Source organism: Chanodichthys erythropterus, chromosome 12, assembly GCF_024489055.1.
Source record: "Chanodichthys erythropterus isolate Z2021 chromosome 12, ASM2448905v1, whole genome shotgun sequence".
NCBI lineage: Eukaryota > Metazoa > Chordata > Actinopteri > Cypriniformes > Xenocyprididae > Chanodichthys > Chanodichthys erythropterus.
The window spans coordinates 22,082,271-22,103,713 of record NC_090232.1 but is presented as its reverse complement, the minus strand read 5'-3'; the positions used below and the strand labels follow the sequence as shown (position 1 = coordinate 22,103,713).

The 21,443-nt window shown below is 36.6% G+C and overlaps 2 protein-coding genes across 2 annotated transcripts in view; one reads left to right on the top strand and one right to left on the bottom strand.

Moving 5' to 3' along the window:
- Window positions 1–1,161: 1,161 nt before the first annotated feature.
- ppa2 (inorganic pyrophosphatase 2) lies at window positions 1,162–8,638 on the top strand. The gene is made up of 12 exons (XM_067402478.1): window positions 1,162–1,396; window positions 1,780–1,844; window positions 1,999–2,037; window positions 2,116–2,169; window positions 2,492–2,611; window positions 2,785–2,871; window positions 3,369–3,495; window positions 3,591–3,718; window positions 3,808–3,896; window positions 4,041–4,110; window positions 4,198–4,237; window positions 4,318–8,638. Exons 1-12 carry the CDS (start codon window positions 1,222–1,224, stop codon window positions 4,344–4,346), a joined length of 1,023 nt encoding a protein of 340 aa, XP_067258579.1. The 5' UTR covers window positions 1,162–1,221; the 3' UTR covers window positions 4,347–8,638.
- A 92-nt stretch (window positions 8,639–8,730) lies between these two features.
- tet2 (tet methylcytosine dioxygenase 2) overlaps window positions 8,731–21,443 on the bottom strand; it is a 30,062-nt gene continuing 17,349 nt past the window's right edge. Inside the window, exons 2-10 of the mRNA XM_067402477.1 lie at window positions 18,382–21,219; window positions 17,779–17,869; window positions 17,581–17,674; window positions 17,163–17,371; window positions 16,705–16,855; window positions 16,527–16,616; window positions 16,163–16,300; window positions 13,055–13,409; window positions 8,731–12,876 (exon numbers count right to left, since the gene is read on the bottom strand). Of these exons, the coding sequence (XP_067258578.1) occupies window positions 11,492–12,876; window positions 13,055–13,409; window positions 16,163–16,300; window positions 16,527–16,616; window positions 16,705–16,855; window positions 17,163–17,371; window positions 17,581–17,674; window positions 17,779–17,869; window positions 18,382–21,175 (5,307 nt within the window). The 5' untranslated portion in view covers window positions 21,176–21,219 and the 3' untranslated portion in view covers window positions 8,731–11,491. The remainder of the gene's footprint in view (window positions 12,877–13,054; window positions 13,410–16,162; window positions 16,301–16,526; window positions 16,617–16,704; window positions 16,856–17,162; window positions 17,372–17,580; window positions 17,675–17,778; window positions 17,870–18,381; window positions 21,220–21,443) is intronic.

Here is a 21,443-nt window from a genome sequence, read left to right as displayed (position 1 = left end):
AATTTAAACTCGGCGAATAACTGTACCTAAAAGAAAGAAACATCTCCATTTGATAAGAAATTTGTAAGTCTGTGTTAAATGAGAGGCGACCTATCCGCTGGAATATATGGTTGAAATCATGGCCAGTGCTCGTTGCGGCTCGTTGTGGTTGTTATCCGTTCTCTTGGCGCTCCTTTGGTTTTAATGAGTATATAAACCTAAATATTTATTCCTGCCGGTATTTTAGCCTGCGATATCAAAATCACTAAACATTATATAGGCCTATCATATAGGCTAGGCTATAATATTATTCTATAATAACATCAAATAAATCAATGCAATGATAATTCACCACATGATTCACTGTTAAATCAGTTTTTGTAAACTGTGGGGCAGATGGACTCAGGTGCACAACAAATTTTAACACATGACATCACTGCTTGTGGGAGGGGCCCAATCTCATTCTTTGCGGGGGGCCTCACAGACTTGTGGTACGCCACTGCATATTCAACAACTAAAAATGGAAAAAGACTTTTAGGCCTACTACTTGTTCCCTTAACATGAACAAAAACTAAACAAAGGCGGTACAATATATATATATATATATATATATATATATATTTGTCGGATGTACTATAGCTCATTGAAAAACGAACAAGCAATACACATAATTGAAACACACAGAGCATTATCCTTAACCACTAAGCTTCAAGATTGTTAATGAATATTTTTATTGGGTTCCATATTTTTACAAATGTCTTTTGTTTATCTAATATCTTATATCTCAGCTCTTCTAGAGGTGTCATCCACGTTTTTAACCATTCATTTTCTAACAACTATAGAAATACGAAGAGCGCCCCCTACTGAACTCTCATCACATCCTCATCAGAAGACCAAAACATCATTGCCTTCTATTTTGCACTTTTATAACAAAAATAATTTAATTAAAAAATCTGAAAAGAATATTAATAAGTTAAACGAACAAAACATACGACCAATGAACCTAACTTGCACAAGCCAACTTCCTTCTTATAGCTATTATTGGTACTGTTCCCCATTCTTTGCTTGGATACTTTGGCTCAGAGCCATACGGTTCGGCTTTGGCAATCCCTTTGTGTAAACTACGGTCATCTAACGATAGGTGGCAGTATGAAATAACTAAAAGAGATTGTGTGTGACGCCTAAACGTGTGGGACGTTGACACGCAATCAGGAACTAATATAATATAAGTCAACGAAAATAATGCATTCAGTTATTTATACTGCTGCGAAGTTTTTTGATGCCCTTTTCTGTTCACAGTCCTCTCGGAAAAGCAAGTCTTTAATTTCAGCTGCTTCCATTCATTTGAGAAAAATGGTGCATTACCTAACAGAGCAGAGAGGACGACCAAACTCAACTGACTACAGGATTTATTTAAGTAAGTTTGCCCTTCTCATCCATAAAAATGAAGCCCCTCACAACTCTCAAATAAAATGACTGTTGCTGACAACTACCTCGCTGCGAATTTATGCAGGCTAACGGCGGCAGACTGAAACGTCATAAGTGAGAGACGTAACATTCATGCACACCCGGTTACACTCACTGAATTGAAAACTAAACTATTAAACTATTCAGTTTCCTTTTTTGTGAACTTTATGCTTCCTATATCTCGTCTAGCAACGCCCATTGTCTGTCTCTTTATTAAGCACTATGAGAAGGAAATATAAGAACCTCATTTAAACACAGTTAACGTTAGTCTGATATCTTGAGATAATTTGAATTTGGATCACTAATACAGTCACTGTAACATCTGCTTCGCAGAAACTTCAGATGGAAAATATATATCCCCTTTCCATGACATTCCTCTGTATGTTGCTGACGAACAGGTTGGTATAATGTGTATGTCTACTTCAAATCAGTGCTATTAGGTCAGGTGATAATAAATAAATAATGATTTAATCCAGTAACCTAATTGACATCAAGATAACTGGCACAATTCTTAGCCTATTTTCTAATGACATTATGTTTCTTACTGATCAGGAATGTGGTGTTCCACCAAAGAAAATTAAAAGGAATGAGGTAACCATTCATCAATCTGCATTTTGGGACTTTATTGTCGTAAAATAGATGATAATATTGTTGTTTTGTCTTTAATAGATCCTGTTTAACATGGTCGTAGAAGTTCCTCGTTGGTCAAATGCCAAGATGGAGGCAAGTATATTTTTCAATATTAAAAACCTTAAAAAAGGTGTTTTTGTTGTTGTTTTCAGCATCTCTATATTTCTTAATTTGACTGGAAATCAATCAGTTGACTGATTTGGCAAAAGAATAGGAAAGCTAATTTAATTTATTGACCGGATGCACTGAAACTAGCACTTAAATAAGATGAATTGAATATATTAGTAGAAAAGAATAATCATTGAAATATTGTATGTTGTGATATTGTGCTTATGTGCAATACAATAGTAGTTTTAATAGTATTTTGAGCACTTAATATTTTAAAAACACACTACATAATTTCCTTTATCCACAGATAGCAACAAAGGAACCATTAAACCCGATCAAGCAAGATGTGAAGAAAGGCAAGCTACGATATGTAGCTAACATTTTTCCACACAAAGGTTACATTTGGAACTATGGTGCACTTCCACAGGTGACGTTCTGGTTTAGATTATGGCTATGAATTTCCAAAAGATCTGTCTGCCTTTCTGATTTGTAAAGTCAGTGTTTTTGTTTCTTTGTCTCTACTGTTGTTTTATTATTGTATTACTAATCCTCTATCAAATTTTAATATAAATATAATACCTCTTTTACCAATAAATAAAGACATGGGAAGATCCCAACCACACTGACAAGGAAACCATGTGCTGTGGAGACAATGACCCCATAGACGTTTGTGAGATCGGCTCCAAGGTGGGTGGAACTGCATGGTGAATAATAACTGTAGGCAGTTGTGGCTTAATGGTTAGAGAGTTGGACTTGTAACCTAAAGGTCGTGGGCTCGAGTCTTGGTATCGGCAGGAAATGTAGCTGGGAGGAGTAAATGAACAGTACTCTCTTTTACTCTCATTACCCACAATTGAGGTGCCCTTGAGCAAGTTTTGCTTTTAGTTTAAAACACCGAAACCTTAAAATCAATATTTCTGTTTTCTTTTTTTTTTTTTGGAATTACTTTTCAATCAATCAATCAATATTATAATATTTTGTATTCCTCTTTGACAATTTAACTAATTTATTATTATTATTATTATTATTGTAGCTTGTGACACTGTGTAGGTGGTATTTTTGACCCATTGTTCCATGTATTTCGGTGTTTTTTATTATTTAGCACAATAGATATTTCTTTTCCAACACAAATTGGTTATGGGTCTGATTACTTTTGTAACCCAATGTAAATCTCTGTGTCACAGGTGTGTGTAACAGGGCAGGTGATTCAGGTTAAAGTTCTTGGAATTCTGGCTTTGATAGATGAAGGAGAGACTGACTGGAAGGTAATAGCCATCAATATAGAAGACCCAGATGCATCGAGCCTTAACAGTGAGTATTTTTTTATTTTTTTTTACATGTTTATGTACTTCTTGTATTATCTATTATTAATGACAGAGTAATCTCAATTAGTGTATCGTTAACAGGTATTGAGGATGTGAGAAAGGTTAAGCCTGGTCATCTTGAGGCTACGGTGGATTGGTTTAAAAAATATAAAGTGCCAGATGGAAAGCCTGAGAACCAGTTTGCATTCAATGGACAGTTTAAGGATAAGGTAGCGTATCATAGTAGATTGCTGATGGAGAAGTGTTAATCCATTTAATGATAAATCATCTAATGTTGATGTTGTTAATATAATTTTAGGACTTTGCTGTAGAAGTCATAAAATCAACACATGGCTACTGGAAAGCTTTAGTTATGAGGAAAAAGATGAAGGGTGATGAAATTGTTTGGTGAGTGTGAGATTTGATTTTTATATCATTTATTAAATGACAACAGAGTTTCTCTTTGTTAAAGATTTTGTAGTCATTTGTTAAAGATTTTGTAGTGATGATTGTAATTATGATTTTGTTATTTACTTTGACCTTTCTTTTTAGTCAAAACTCCTCCTTGTGTGATACTCCATTCAAATGCAGTGATGCAGAGGCCAGTGCTGTGGTGCAAGCTGTTAGTGTTTATGTCCTTTAATATTTGCTAATTTTTACCTTACCATACTTGAGTCCACACAAGACAAATGCACATTTGCTTTTGTAGGCTGCAGAATATGGGGAACCTCTCCCAGTATCTTCTGAAGGTAAAAATGTATTTCATAACTTTTTTTTTTTTTTTTCAAACAAATTATATAACTGTTTACTCATTGTTTCTATTTTGCAGTGGACAAATGGCACTTCTTCGCAAAGTAAAAGATCATTCACACTTTACAGAGTGATCTCACAAGAAGGTAGAAAAGGGCCGAAGATGCTATTACATGGGTCCATTAATATCCATGGTACAAAGATTTTTGTGTTTCATTAATGTTTTATTTTTAAAACATGGCTTTGTTTATTAGCACAAGGCACAAACACTTGTCATATATGGGGTGAAATGAGCAAGTAATTTTTCTTATCAGTCATTTCAGTATTTTTGCAGTAACATTTTTTGATATGTTTCTGTTCTTAATTCTTGTTAATTTACATATTTCAAAATACATGTGTTTCAGTGCCAAAGCTCATGTTATATTTCATACTTTAAAAGGTTAAATAGTTAACAATCTCTACAACGTGAGGTTTTACTCTCATTTTATCATTTCCCACCCTTAAATTTCTGTTTATTTACTTGGACTGACTTAGGAACAGATGTTTATCAAGGACAGCATTTTATTTTTGTAAGTGTTTAGTGTGCCTGGTTGCAACAAACCCTCTGGTTTAATGTCCCTGTGAACAGGAAGTTGCAACCTTCAATATTGTGACATATTTTCGAGGGGTGTAATGGTTCTCTGTAAAAAAAAAAAAAAAAAAAAATCTTACAGTACCGTTCTTCACCACATATAGAAATTACACACACCCATAGTGGAAAAATTGAATTTTGAAGGTGTAATGTTCATTTTTGAAAATGTATGTGTTTGTTACTAGATAAGGCAGTTTGGGGTGTGAGTGTGTGCAGTGTATATTGCAGAACAGCAGAAGTTGTTTACCAGTAGTTTTCCAAATTTCTCGAAGATCTCGAAGGAACAAGCGGCAAATTAGTCTTCCGTGTTATGATGTCATACCTGCACCACTCTTTATGACTCTGGCTGTGTCCGAAAACTTAGGCAGCTGACTTGTCGCATCGCTGCCTTATCAGTAAATGACTTTGTAGGCAGGGTTTGCTTATGAAGGTGCCTCACGAAACAGATTTTGCACTTCTGAGGCAGCGTAGCGGTTTAATGATCTATATTAAAGGTGCCCTAGATTGTTTTACAAGATGTAATATAAGTCCTAGGTGTCCCCTGAATGTGTCTGTGAAGTTTCAGCTCAAAATACCCCATAGATTTTTTTAAATTATTTTTTTTAACTGCCTATTTTGAGGCATCATTAACTATGCATTGATTTTTTCAGCACGGCCCCTTTAAGAGATGCGTTTCCTCTGCCCCACAAGCTCTCGACTATATTACAGTGCATTTACAAAGTTCACACAGCTAATATAACCCTCAAAATGGATCTTTACAAGATGTTTGTGAGGGACCCAGCAGTCAAAAATAATAGGGCAATGAAAAAAAACAAGTTTCCCAAAAAATATTCTTTAATGAATCAAAAATAGAGGAAAATCAAACAACTTATTTAGGCCTAATAAAAGAGGTCAACAGAACAAAACTGAAATCAACTAACTGAAGCAATGACAAACTGAACTGACCCAACTAATGAAACAATGAAGACACATTTATACAATTGGATTAGTCCACATTACACACAAGAGGGTAGACAGAAAAAAAACAAAAATCAAAGTACAACAACAAAATAAACAAACGAATTAAATGATTAAAAATAAAGATTAAATCTAAATCTTGTCAAGGAAACCAAACCAGAATAACATTAAGGAATGAAAAAAAAAAAAAAATGGAAAAGAAATGCCCGCTTAAACACCACAACCACCCCTATAAGTCATCAGTCCATTGGTACCGGCCAGCGGAACCAAAAAGCGGCAGAAGCAGAACGTCGGTCCTTTAGAAAGACGGACCCCATGACAGGAGTTCGGAAATTTCCGCTATTCTCCACGCAGCCCACACGACGGTAACTTAAACTCAAAAGAAACCAAAATTAACAGAAATATACAGCATCGTAAACTAAATTGTGTGCACTCCAACTAGTTAACAAGTACTGATATTTAATAAAGTATTCTAAATGAAAAACAAACCGAATCTGTGTCTTATTACTGAATACAAAAAAACAAAACAATTCATAAGATATATTGAACAAAAAATATATATATATTTAAATTAATGCTTATGTGTATGGGCATATGTGTGTGTGTGCGTGTATTACCGCTCACTGATGTGCGGCCACATCATAGGCCATCACAATGTTCGTCATGCATGCTGTATGCATGCTTTGAATTATGTGAGTAAAGTATTTATTTAGATGGTTACGTTTGATTTTGTGCGAGTTTGAGGCTATGCTCTGTGGCTAACGTCTAATTCTACACTGTTGGAGAGATTTATAAAGAATGAAGTTGTGTTTATGCATTATACAGACTGCAAGTGTTTAAAAAATAGCAACGACTCTTGTCTCCGTGAATACAGTAAGAAACGATGGTAACTTTAATCACATTTAACAGTATTAGCAACATGCTAATGAAACGTTTAGAAAGACCATTTACAAATATCACTAAAAATATCATGCTATCATGGATCATGTCAGTTATTATTGCTCCATCTGCCATTTCTCGCTGTTCTTGCTGTGCACAGATCCAGACGTTAATACTGCCTTTCCTTGTCTAATGCGTCGAATGGGCTGGCATTATGCAAATATTGGGATCATACATATTAATGATCCCGACTGTTACGTAACAGTCGGTGTTATGTTGAGATCCGAGTGTTTTCCGGAAGTCTTTTACACAAATGAGATTTACATAAGGAGGAAACAATGGAGTTTGAAACTCACTGTATGTCTTTTCCATGTACTGAACTCTTGTTATTCAACTATGCCGAGGTAAATTCAAATTCTGATTCTAGGGCACCTTTAAAATAGAGCAAGCTTTGGTGATAACTAAGTAAATATTTAATTACAATAGTAATTTCTCACTAGAAATGACATCATAAGTGGAAAACATTTTCAAGGACGTACATTTACACACAAATTGACCACCATCTGCAACTTTCAGACACCTTTATTTTTTATTTTTTTGCTCAACTGTCACAGAATAACGAAAGCAATAATATATTGACAATGGACTGCCTGATGCTTCGGGGCCAGTGTGAAAGACGCTCAGTCGACATTGTCACTGTCCCGACTGTGCCAGTGCTGTATCGTCACAAAAGTTTATCATTTGCATGTTTTTAAGCCTTGCCGCAAGAGAAAAAGAACTTGCGCACTCTGTATGAGAAATTTTGTGTGCGCACGTCTCAGACAGCATATGAATACTAATTTGCTTTGAAGTCTTCTTTTGCTTCTTTTTGCTAATCAAACAACAAAAGGCAAATAAATCACTCACTGCTCTTTGGGGGAAGTACATCTTCAGATTTTGTTTAAAGATTACAAAGAGTTTACTGGAATAAATTGTTTACCACAAGACTAGTAATGTGCGCTAACAAAGCAAATATGGTCAATTTTGATTTCATGCCAACTTTAAGAAAACCCTTACAATTGTCATGGCATTATTACTTGGGTAATAATTGTCTTACCAGGATTTTGCCAATTCTTAGAAAAGTATAGCCTATACGGGGGAGCACAGCAGCTTCCCTTTATTTAACAGATAAATAAAATGTGGGTAACGTTTCACAGTAAGGTCTTACTTATTATAGGTATTACAATAAGTGGGATATAACTAGGTACTAAACCTGCACCACCCCCTAAACCTAACATTAACCTTAACCATGTAGTTATAACCTTATATTACCCAGTACTTTCTTAGGTAAGTCCACTGTAAGTTAGACGCAAGTGCATGTAGTATAAAAATGAAGTGCAACTGAAATATTGTTCATTATTATTTCATGTTGACTATTGTTAAGAAAAGGAACCTTATTGTAAAGTGTTCTGAAATTAGGATACCACTTCAAATTAGGAGAGTTTGTCTTAGTAAAGGTGATCAAAAATTCAAACACTTCTGTCCAAATGTGAAGTTTCATGACTGGTGTAAAAATAAACCTGAAATGTGCAGCATCAGAATCACTCTTTACTGTTTTTATATACTTATAAAATACAACAGTGTTTAAATTATATCTTTGAATAAAAAAAACCTTTCTCAATTAATGCTTTCTCAAAGCACTGAAAAAAGAATGGTGTTATAAAATTGATTATAATTGAAGTTCTGTTATACATCAATTATTGTGAAAACTATGCTGTACTCATGACAGGTATTCACCTCTTTAGACTTTGTTTTGGGTTTGTTAGTGATATAAAATAATAATAAAAAGCAATGAATAATTATAAAATCCAAATGTTGTAGGGATAAAACATGAAAACTTCCAAGGGTTGAATACTTTTCTAAGGATTGTTTGTATTTGTACTATTTGAAAATTATAAATAAATAATTTTATATGTTTACTAATTACAAAATGAGTCAAAATGATTAAACAGTGTACAATTTACTGTAAATGCTTGAAATAAATATACATTTTATTAAAAACCCCACATTTCAGCAATATTAGGAATGATAACAAATAATAACAAATAGTTTTCAAATAAACTGCATTCAGTTCTTCAGTACAATACAATACTTACAGTATTCAAAGCCATTCTTAATTCAATGTTTTAAGCATTACAAACGAGGAGCAATACAAAAAAGGCAGAAAATATCACATTTAAAACTTTAGTGTCTAATGGCAAAATACCAACGTGTACATAAACTGCTAGCTTAATGTAAAAGTTGTGCACCCCAGTTCGTTAGTTGAAGTCAGAAATTCATTCAAGTAAAGTTGACTCCACTCAGAAACACTCCAAAGCATCTTCAAGTATGGCTATTCTTGTCACTCACTAAATTTTAACCACTCATTTCACTTGCTTCATACACAACCTGCTACTCAAGCTGGGCCCTGTACACTGAAATTTAACATCTAATTTAAACTACAGAACTGGAAGCTAATTCCATAACTAGTCAGTACATCAAATTGATTTCTAATAGAAAAAAAAAAAATGTAAACGTTTCTGTTGTATGCAAAAAAAAAAACCCCAAACAAACAAAAAACAAACAAACAAAAAAAAAAAACCTCAGGTAATCCGAATACCAACAAAAAACAAACAAAAAAAACAAAACAAAGGTTTTTGGAGCAATATCTATGATTATTATTATTGTGTGGGGTGATGGTACTTTAAACAAACATGGAAATTCCTAACCTTCGTACATAACATGGACTTAAGAATTAAGAAGAATGGACTTAGACTTCTGCAATGCAAATATATGGTATATACAACGTGGCATAATCTTTTTTTAATAAATTTACAATATTCAAACTATTTTGAAATTACATCATTTTTTTTTTTTTTTTTTTTTGAAAAACAAATTGAAGTGCTTCATTTTTATTTATGTCAGAGTGGAATGAGTTGTATTTTATTCATTACCAATTACTCATCAAATATATAATTTATTTCAGGGACAGGAGTAGTGTAAGAGGCATTAATAAATGTTTAGTGGTTGTAAATACATTTAGCCTCAAACTATACATATGCAACTAAATGTGCACATAGTATTTTAACTGACTTTATCTAACCCTTCAGTAAAGATCAAATGCATTGCTTTATATGTCATGACACTTTCCCTTTAATTAAATCAGTGCACGTTAAAATGTTCAAATTACTTCTTTAAAGGTTTATCAGCATTTTGCTTCAATAGTACACAAATTCAGATCTGATAAAGTTAGATATGTGTGTGGTATGTACAGGTAATTTATAAGGATTTAAGATGCAAAGGCTCAAACCTGAATTAGAGAAGACAACATTAACACAAGTGATGTTTATGCACAGAAATGAGCTGATATATCCCTGATTTTGCAATTCCATTGACACTTGAAGTTCAAGTAATACTTTCTAGTAGATCAAGTGTGAAGAAAGTAAGAAATGAACTTTACATCAATGATGGCCTTAAGGTCTGTGTTATATTTGCTACAAAGTGTTTGGAAGTAAAAGAACAGAAACACCTTGGTATTATAATTCTATTGCCAAACTAGTTCTGAGGTATATGATAAGTAGGTTTTTCTACATCATTCATAAGCCTTCTCAACGCCCTTAGAGATTCTCACATTATATTTATAGCAGGTCAAGTAGCACCATTTGAAACAAGATCAGGTCAAACCCAAAGAAATAGTACTCTTCTTTACTAAACTATTGTCTAAGCATACATTCAAAAAAAAAAAAAAAAAAAAAAAAAAATTAATTTACTGTACATGTCTTTATACAGCTAAAGTTGCATTATGTTAAAACCCCCCACAGCAAGCCAAGCCAGCTGCCTCTGAAACAGTGACGTTGATGTAAATGTAACCCTGTTATGTTTTCCTTTATATATGCTTTGAGGACCTAATATTGACCATTGTTTTTCTTGACCCCATTATCAGTATTCAGTGTTCTGAAATTTTACCTTTTTTTTTTTATTATTATTATTTCTCTATCAGAACAGTACTGTTACAAAATTGACCCTCAGTGCCTCACTATACAGTAAGTGTAAAGAATTTGTGAAACTGTAAAAGCACCAGAGAAAATCTTTAAAAGTCTTTTAAATGATGTCCAACTATCCACTATGGAGTTCATCAAAAAGTAATACCCTCGTTATTACAAAAAAGTGCTCCTAAAACACTATTTAAGATACATAATTTCTTAATTGCTTAAAATAATTGCGTATTACTTTAAAATGTTACAAGGTGTTTTGTTGCGTGTTGTTAAAGAAAGGCTTTTAAAAACACATTTGCATTTAAAACACTCACTAGCACCATAAAAAAAGTGATTAGCCACAAAAGTCACCAAAGATGAATTTCTTTCCAGTAATATGTCCAGATTTGTTGGACTCTAAGCACCATGGATAAAGAACAGTGTGTTATCATACGTGAGTAATTAAATAAATAAACATTTCAAACAGTAAAAATCGATTTTTTTAAGAGCGTGAAAAACTGATGCTCTGCATATAGTAATGATACTGAATCTTACTATTGTCAATAACCTCACACAAACAGAACAAGAATTATGGGACATATGGCCAGTGGCACTGAGGTCTGCACCATTCGTAGCACCATTTTATGCACCATGTCATTTTTCTGATGTCACTCTTATTCTTGTGTTTATGAATATTGTAGCACCATTTCATGAACCATGTCATTTTTCTGATGCCACTCTTATTCTTGCATTAATAAATGCTCTGAACCTACAGAGGTTTTTTTTTTTTTTTTTTACAGGAAATGATTGTAAGGCCCAGTCACCTTGGTAAAGGCATAGGGAGATGTGCTTACGTATGAATTGGTAGTGCAGGACATTGACCGTTCTTTAAGCATGAGAAGAAACTGCTTATATGGTGGTTCTGAGGGTTCAGAAGGCTCTGAATGTTCTCGTTTCACTTTCTTTCCACTGCTCTTGCTCGTTGTATTTTCAGCACCATGCTTCTCAGCATCCTCCTCTTTCTCCCGGGCCTTCTCTGCCATTTTTGCTTCCCACAGAGCCAGTCCATGTTTTGCTTCATTCAAGTTCTTGTGCTGGTAAAACACCAGTGAGATACGGGTGGGATGGTTGCGGTCAGGCTTCTTGACTGGTGTAGTCGCATGGAGCTCCCGCTTAGCACACTCGATAATGATGGAACCATGACTAGGTGCCACTGCCACCCCTCCAATTTCAGGGTCAAGGAAGTTGTGCTCGCTGTCGGACCACACATCCTCCTTTTCTTTTTGTTCTGAACTCTGGGTAAGTGGTGTCTGGTTGACTACAGGGTTAAGGGCATTTTCACTGGAAAGCCTCAAGCTTGGATGTTGGTTTGGGTTGAAGCATTCATTACCCAAAGGAGGGAACACCTGAGGGATACCATTTGCTCCATGCATGTTTATCTCTAAATCTTTATTACTTTGCATACTTAAGGAATTTAGATTTGGGGGAAACATCTGAGGATTCTGGGACATATGAGGCTTGGGGTAAGCTTCAAACTGGCTGCTTTTGCCAATAGCTGCATAGTCCAAATGTAGATGGGCTGAAGGAGGCCTGGAGAAGGCATCAGGTGGCATATTAGGACCATAACCTGGGTAATGTCCCATAGAGTGCATGCCAGGTTTCATGTTACAGGCGCCATAACCATTGGCTGGCAAGCTAGGCTCTCCATAGTGTGGTGGGTAGCTGACCCCATAATGTTGAGGTGCACTATACCGCTGCTCAGAGTACAGTGAATTTCTTTGGGGATGATACATATCTGGATGCTTTAGACTGGAAGAGTAGTAAGGGTGGTAGTTGTCCATGGGAAGCCCCCCGTTACATTGGTAACCAGTATAGAGAGGGTTGGGTGTAAGAGACCTGGGGTATGGGGTGGGTGCATTAGACACATTAATGTAAGAGTTGGGTGCGTGTAAAGGAGAGGGATAAGGACCTGCAGAAGAAGGTGTTTGAGGATGCGGGGTCATTGGTTTTGAAGCATTTGAGAAGGTTCCTGATGAATTTGAGAATCTAGGGAACTGTGGGACAGTGTAAGAGGGATTATGATTAGGTTGTGTTTGCTGCCGGTGCTGCTGAGGTTGATGGGCAGCATGACCTTGTGGGAGATGCCCAGAGTCCAGATTTGTTCTCATGTTACCTGGGCCTAGAAGAAATAATGGGATTAGACCACAAAGTAAACTTTTGGTGTTGAAACATTGATAAACATTTGGAATCGGTTCCATTAGTTTTTTATATAATTTATTTTACCATCCCTAAATAAAATATTTATAACTGAATAAATTTAGAAAACTTGAATATTGGTTTTATCCTTGCTTTTGTACCTGTTACAGTTGTGTTCTGGCCTGGGTTCTCATAAGTGGTCTGTTTCTGCTTTGCTTGATGGGTGCTGTCTATTTTGGAGTTAGGTGTGTTGGGGTTGTTTGGTTTGTTAGCTGCGGCTCTCTTGGCATCCAGCTTCTTCTGTCGACAAGACTTGGCAGGCTCTGGTAGCATACGCACCTGTCTACGAAAGGCACTGAGCACCTGAATGGCACCAGTCTTGGTCTTCTCCAACTGAGCCTCAGCACTGCCAAACTCGTCAGTGGATGAGGCCTTGTATAAGGGGAGCACATGCAGCTGCTCATCCTCAGGAATTTTTCCAATCTCACGATTGTCCTCTCGTGTTAGTGTGCAGACCTACAATAGGAGTAGAGAGAGGGAAGTTTGGCCTGTTTAATTTGTAATTTTGCAGCCACTACTGTGTTTTAGCCATGTTTTGTTCTCCACCTCCAGAGTATAAAAATATATATTATTTGTATTGTTTAAAGGAACACTCCACTTTTTTTGAAAATAGGCTCATTTTCCAACTCCCCTAGAGTTAAATAGTTGAGTTTTACCGTTTTGGAATCCATTCAGCCAATCTCCGGTTCTGGCGGTACCACTTTTAGCATAGCTAAGCATAGTTCATTGAATCTGATTAGACCGTTAGCATCGCGCTTAAAAATGACCAAAGAGTTTCGATATTTTTCCTATTTAAAACTTGACTCTTCTGTAGTTAAATGGTGTACTAAGACCGACGGAAAATAAAAAGTTGTGATTTTCTAGGCCGATATGGCTAGGAACTATACTCTCATTCAGGCGTAATAATCAAGGAACTTTGCTGCCGTTCCATGGCTGCAGCAGTGCAATGATATTACGCAGCGCCCGTGAGCCCCTACTTGCACAGGGAACGTGCCTTGCAACCATGGAGACGTTTGTGAGAGACGCTGCGTAATATCTTTAAGCCTGCTGCAGCCATGATACGGCAGCAAAGTTCCTTGATTATTACGCCGGAATGAGAGTATAGTTCCTAGCCATATCAGCCTAGAAAATCACAACTTTTCATTTTCTGTCGGTCTTAGTACAGGATTTAACTACAGAAGAGTCAGGTTGTAATTAATATCGAAATATCGAAACTCTTTGGTGATTTTTAAGTGCGATGCTAACGGTCTAATCAGATTCAATGAACTATGCTAAGCTATGCTAAAAGTTGTACCGCCAGAACCGGAGATCGGCTGAATGGATTCGAAAACGGTAAAACTCAACTGTTTAACTCTAGGGGAGTTGGAAAATGAGCCTATTTTCAAAAAAAGTGGAGTGTTCCTTTAATAAGCATAACTGATGGCTTTGGTGAATGCTTTTTATTAGTCTTATTAGAGTACACCATACTGTAAGTATTTAAAATCACCATAAAATCAAAATTGATCATATATATGAAAGCAGGTGATGGCGATTTAGTGGTAATCAGGGAACCGGCTTTACTGACGAAATGTACGTGACAAAAGTATTCGATATATCACCCAGCCCTAATATATATATATATATATATATATATATATATATATATATATATATATATATATATATATATGAAAACAAAAACCAGAAACGAACTAAATTTGAACAGGAACATAAACAAAAACGAAAACTAAATAAAGTTTAAATGTTCTGAACATAAATGCTTATTTTAAATTACCATTAATCCGTTAATAACATTATTTTATCATTCTGTTTAAGATTTTAATTTTGCAGTCAACCAATCATGAATTCAAATAGTATGGCCTCTGAAAATGTGATGTTGAAGCATCAAACGTGAGTGAAATGCCTGTGCTCAGTTGCCATTGTCACAAGGCAATGTTCTGGCATTAGCTGTTGAATCTCAGGAGTTTATCCAACAGGGTTATATCCAGTGTGGTGTGTTTTGAAACCAGTGAAAATTGCAGGCTAGTGTAGAACCGCTACTATTCAGGAATAGTAGTGGGGAATTTTTTTTTTAAATTTTTTTTTAATGATTAAAACCCCTTGTTGTCAAAGTTTGTATTGTTGCTTTATGTATGGTTAGACATTTGTGTGTCGTAATATTATTAACATTTCCCCAAAATCAAGCTCAAATTAAGGTTTTTCACCAGTGAATGTCAGAGATTTGTGTTTTGTCCGTCATTGGGATGGCAGACAATCTGAGTAAGTTTTTGTCAACTTAAAGGTTATATAGGTTATTGTGGCTATGTAGGCCCCCAATTTTTACTGTCATTTAAGCTTGTGTCATAAAAGACAAAGTGTTATGCACAGGCTGTATTGAATATGACTAAATGGCAAATACCAGACTCTTCGCTGATCCTCAAATACATAAAACATTAGCCTTTATATTTGTGTTTTGAATAAAGAAAACTTTGTACTTATTAAAAGAAACGGTTTTTATTTACCCTTGCATTGCAAACAAGCAGAGACAGTCTCCAAAATGCATGCAGGACTTTATTCACGATTGAGTTGAGTGGAGCTGCTGTATGAGGTTTTTCTGATAGTTTGAGGATCCACTGGAGTTACAAGGTTTAGTCACAAGCTCTTAGTATAAAGTTCAATTCAAGCTGTGGTATAAAGTATAGGCAAAAAACAGTATTATATTATTTGTTATATAATTCTAATCAAACTGTTTTTGGAATGATAATGTTACAGAAGGAACACATGAACAGAAACGTTAAAATACTGATTCTGAACCTAATGAACTATTTGAATTTTAACTAATGATTTTTTTCTTCTGTTTTTAAGCCCTACAAATGTGCATTCGTAATCCTTAATAATAATAATAATAATAATAAAATATTATAATTATTATAATAAAACAAAACATTTCAAACCCTTCAAACTGCATCTGCTCTCTTAATGCCTTAATGAATATGTTTCGGTGGAGAGTGATACTAAATATCCTTCACAACTGACTGTGCTAACTGGCATTCTGATCTGCCTCCATTTAGTTAGCAACTCCCAAACTCCTACAATCCATCAATTCCCGAGTACAAATCCAGTCCCTACATTTATTTCTCATTCCAGAATCCATTTCACTCAGATATACGTCACAATAGGGAAGAAAATTCTATCGCAACATCCATTTCATGCCGACTTTTAATTCTTACCACAGTACTGCCCCCTTGCATGTTGTGCAGGTCTCTGTGGGCATGAGCACAGAAGTCTAGACAGGCTGTCACTCCAGAAAATGGCCGTCCTTCTTTTAGGCCCAGACGGCAATCGGGAGCTCTGTGTTCATGGTCCACCTGTCAAATGTCGGTAGACATAGAAATGTAAAGTTTTAACTTAAAATTTTGGTATATGCCCCTTATGAAATTCATGCACTATTGCAGTCACTTTACTTATTTTTATATATTACAACACTACTGTTGCCGCTTATTATACCACTTGAAATATTTCAGGAAACTAAATGTTTTAAGGGTTTAAGAAAAATTCTATATTTTCTTGATAGCAAAGAGCTTAAATGTATACCTGATTGCCGTATGCATCGGGTGCCATTTTTTTATACACTGGGGCCATGAAAGTTGCAAGACCCTGGAGATTTTGTTCCAGTTTCTCTTCCTGTAGGGGAATCAAAAATATTCCTTTTATTTCTAATTTTGTATGATCTTTGTTGACTCCATTTTGTGTTTGTGTGTAAGTATCTCACCTCCTTGGGATCATCCCCAAGCAGTTTGAACTTTCGTGGGATTTTACTTCTAGCAAATTTGCAGCCATTATAGTACATGCTCCAGGAGCAGCCGAAGGAGAAAGAAGCTCCACAGGCATCAGGTTCCAAACCCTGACATGCACATGTTCTCCTAAGGAAAATGACAGAATGTTAAGTTTGAAGACAAATAACATATTGTAAACATACCTTACAATATCTAGAAATTTATATTTTGTTGAAGCCATTAAAAATCTTGTCTTGAGGACAACATAACCAGCATAACTGTACAATACTATGCTGTTTCTGTTAAGTATAAAGTGGTTAGATATGTAGCAATACCAAGACCACTGACTATCAATTTGGATGCATTCTGAGTTGATAAATTATGTGTTTGATCTTTTTGATCAGCAAATGTTTACTATATTTGTGAAAAAGCAATAACAAGCATTTGTCCTTACTCCTCATTTAGAGCACATCTGCGGTTGGTTAGGGCACCATGTTTTGTTAGTGTGTCACTGAGTTCAGTGTAGAGACGGTCAGCCAGGTTCGTTGGTATGCCTTCCCAAATTAAGATGACCACTACTATACAGGATGTTTCACATGAGTGACCAGCCCGTTCTCGTACCAAGACCAGGAGTTTCTCGTCTACATTTGCCCTCCGTATTACCTACACAACATGTGCACATGTACAGATATATTCAGAAAATGTACAGGAAGCAGTTTGAGACATCTGTCATGCAATCGAGTTTTCCATAGAGGGCACTGTATATAAGAAAACTAAGCATGTTTTAATATTTAATTACAGAAACAGACAAAGAGAGGCAATATATGTACACAAAAAAGAAAACACACAAGACAAAAATAAATCGCTTTTACCCATTTAGCAATGGGGCAGCCCTGCCCACTCTTGCCTTCCTTGCCAGTATACACAACTTTTTCAATCCTAATGGCACTTCCAGTCAGTCCAGATCTGTCAAGGGAAAATATAGTGTAATAGCTAAAAAATACATCTGTACTGAGAGAGTAAGTTACACACATTTATTTTGTGCATTAGAGGAGTTCATAATATCATACCTTTCCTCCATAATTTTGCGGATGCCTGAAACAGTCGGTGCTGATCCCAAGTGAGTATAATATGGGCCTTCGTCTCTTTCACTGATTTGCTCTGTGGATTTCAGTGTAGATTGTCAGAAGAAAAAAAAACTAATATCAAAATAATTTAATGTCATCAAAAATTACATAAAATATCAATAAGATATTAAACTATTAAAGGGATAGTGCCAAAAAATGAAAATTCTGTCATCATTTACTCCCCCTCAAGTTTTTCCCAGCCTGTATAAATTTCTTTGTTCTTCTGTACACAAAGGAAGATATTTGGAAGAATGTAACGAAGATCTCAGCCCCCATTGACTACCATAGTAGGAAAAAACTCACAAAACCCCTACCCCCCCCCCCCCCCCCCTCCCCCTGATCTGCTTGGTTACAAATATTCTTTTAAGATATCTTCCTTTGTATACAGCAGATCAAAGAAATTTATTTGGTTTGGAACAACCTGAGGGTGAATAAATGATGACAAAATTTTTGGGTGAACTATCCCTTTAACATTAAGTGTGCAGTTCTAATGTATAAGCAACACAAAATGTGTACAAATGAAAAAAAGCTGTGTGAATCTCTTACCAACACAGTGACATGAAGGAATATCATACTGTGTCTTCATAGGTGTATCTAGCAAGTTTTTTATTGGTGTATCAAGCATCTTCATGGGTGACTCCAGAAAGCTTTGTAATCCAGGTTCAATCTTTTTAGGTGGGGTGAAGTTTTGTGGTTTGCACTGTTCTTTGACATTTCCCTCAGCACTGGTTGAGAGCACAGTCACAGCCCCAGCCATCTCCACCTTCACCTTATTAGGTGACTTGATGACCAAAGACTTTCTTTCAAACACAGGTGATAGTTGATATTGTTTTAACCGCTGTTCCATGGTAGCTAGAATACTGCGTTGCTGGCTTTGTTCGCAGGATGAAGAAGGATGCTCCTGCTTAACAACCACTGGCATGACTTTGGTTTTGTCTTGATCTTGCTGTAGCACTTCCGTGGGTGGCAGTTGAGCTGAGGTTTCTAAATCTGAGCAGTTTTCACTTTTTATGGCTGGCATACTTGCTCTGATGTTGTTGGGGCCTTGCCGCTCCTGCCTCTGCAGAAGGTGCATTCGCAAGGCTGTGTGCCTCTGCAAATCTCCTTGAGCACCTTGGCTTGGGAGAGACTCTCTCTGGATTTGGGCAAAGAACTCTTGGAATTCAGCTTTGGTAAATGTTTGAGCAGGAACCTGAAGACCGTTAGAAACTTGTGACAGTTGAGATTGACACACTGGAGACTGGGGGAATTCCAAATGATTTTGTACCCTGCGTTGGAGAGGTTGCTGGTAGTTTGGTTGTTGTTTACTGGTGTTCTGAGAGTACTGTATGTTCTGCTGGAGTTTCCTCTCTGTTAGAGCTTCTGTTTCTTTAGACAAGGATTGTACATTTGACTTAGATGTGTCTGGAAATGTTGAGTATTCTCTTATAGTTGTACTAGACAGTGGTTGTGCTGGGGGTTCAATACCTAGAGATATTGTCTGGGATTCTGAATGAAGACAACCCTCTGTTTTAAGCTTTTTCAAGAGTGGTGCATTTACCTGGATGTGGGAAACATCTTGTTGTGGAGCTGCTTGCATATTCTGTCTATCCTGAGGGAGCTGATGGAGAAATGTGCTGGTGGCATGCTGACGAGGTGGTGGCTGAGAGAGGAAGCTCTGGGATTGTATCTGGTCTTGATCATTTTTGCATAATTCCTGGGACATGTGTTGGGTTTTGTCAAATTGCATGCAAGTATGATTGTGCATACTCAAATTTCTTTGTTGACATTCAGGGGGAGAATTGTGGGGAAATTGTGTAGGAGGTAGGGAGTCTTGTGCCTGACTTTCATGTGAGGGAAAACTGGGATTACTGAAATTCTGAGACTGAAAGTTGTTTGAGGGCATGGAATTTGTACATTGACTTTGACTCAGCGAGACTGTATGTTGCTGCATTTGGGTCTGTGGAAGGAAAAAATCCCACATCTGAGAGTGGTCAGTAGATGGCTGTAGAGCTGAAGCTGAGTTTAAATCTATCCATTCCATCTGAGGGCCATCTGTACTCTTTGACGTCTTTTCCTGATCTGGGTTAGGCTTATTATCTTGCTCACTGTATTGATTCTGAGATGTTGGTGTACAGGCCTGGGATATCAACCTGCTGTCTACTGTTGGTGACTCAAGATTCTGTTGCTGTGGCAAAGAAAAGTCTCTATTGTCGTGGAGGCTTTCATCAGGTGGTTGTTTCTGTGGCACCTTAATCTGTAGGTTCTGACCTGTCTGAGTGTTTTGTGATGGGGCACCTGCCATCACTGGGGGCAATTTGTAAGATTCATGGCTAAAATCCGGGTTGGACTTAGAGAACATGCTTAAACGTTCAGAGTCGCTCAGAAGGCCCTCTCTATCTTTTTGAATCTGTGATTTACCATTGATGCCTGTCTGTGATGGCACATTTGACTCTGAAGCTTCCTGACTCAGTGATTGTGTTGCCAGCTCTGGGAGGTCAGAGAGAGGATAAGCAGGCTTCTTTTGCTCAGCTGCAAAGCTAGAGTATCCATTCACTGTAAATTCAGGGTTGTAGCCATTGCTGCCTTGTACTTCTGGGGGTGCCTTGGCAAGTGGCTCGGAGGCAGATGTATGGGGTGAAATAGGAAAACCTGAGGTAAATGAAGGTGAAGAAGTTGCCTGCTCAGGTAGGTTGCTGGTGACCTGATCTACTTGAGATGAGTTGGATTGAGGTGCTATAGACACATGCTCTGGGTAATACTGAGACAATGTTTTCTCTAATAGGTCACCAGTTATACCTTTTACTGAAGGTGGGCTTGTTTTAGTGCCATTGGGCATTGGAATCTGCTTGTTCTGTGACCGTGAGAATAAATCCCCATTGGGAAAGTTACAGTTTCTTTTACTATGTTTTATGTCAAAATCTCCTGTCTTGCTGTGCTTAGGGAATCCTTCTAATTGGTTCTCCATTCTTGTTTCTTTTTTATCCCAAAGCCTCAGGTCCTGATTTCCATTCACCTCTGAATCAGTGCAGAGTTTTTTAGGCTGGTGAAAGTCCAAATATGTCTGTTCACTTAGAGCATGTTTCATCTGTCCATTCATCTCATACATGTTTTGATCAAATATGCTCTGCATGCTAGCCAGGTTAGAACAATTATCCTGTTGTCGTTTCATTGGGTAGACCACTGTGCTGGGCTTGAAATGGCTCCAGTTTGTGTCCCCATTGCACTGCTGAGACAAGACTTCAGGTGACTGATCTCCATTCTGTCGCTTGGTGAGAAGAGGATCTGTCTGCTGAGTGGCACTGACTTGTGCAAGTATCAGACTTTTTTCCGTCTCATGGTTGGTCTTTTCTGTTTCCATCTGGTCTGCTCTGGGTCCATTCACAAGGCTGCCCTCTCTGCGTCCTACAAGGAAGAGAAGGAAAATTACCAAAATTGTAAAAACATAATTTAGTTTTTATGTTCTGGGTTAGTGTGGGATACTTGCTAATGATCTGGACTGTCAAAATTTGATTTAAATTTTTATTAAAATCATTTATTTTTTTAAATTAACCAAAGTAAAAATGGACTAGATTTTACCAGGATCTTATAAATACCTACACAGTGTCTACATCGGATTTGACTGTTGT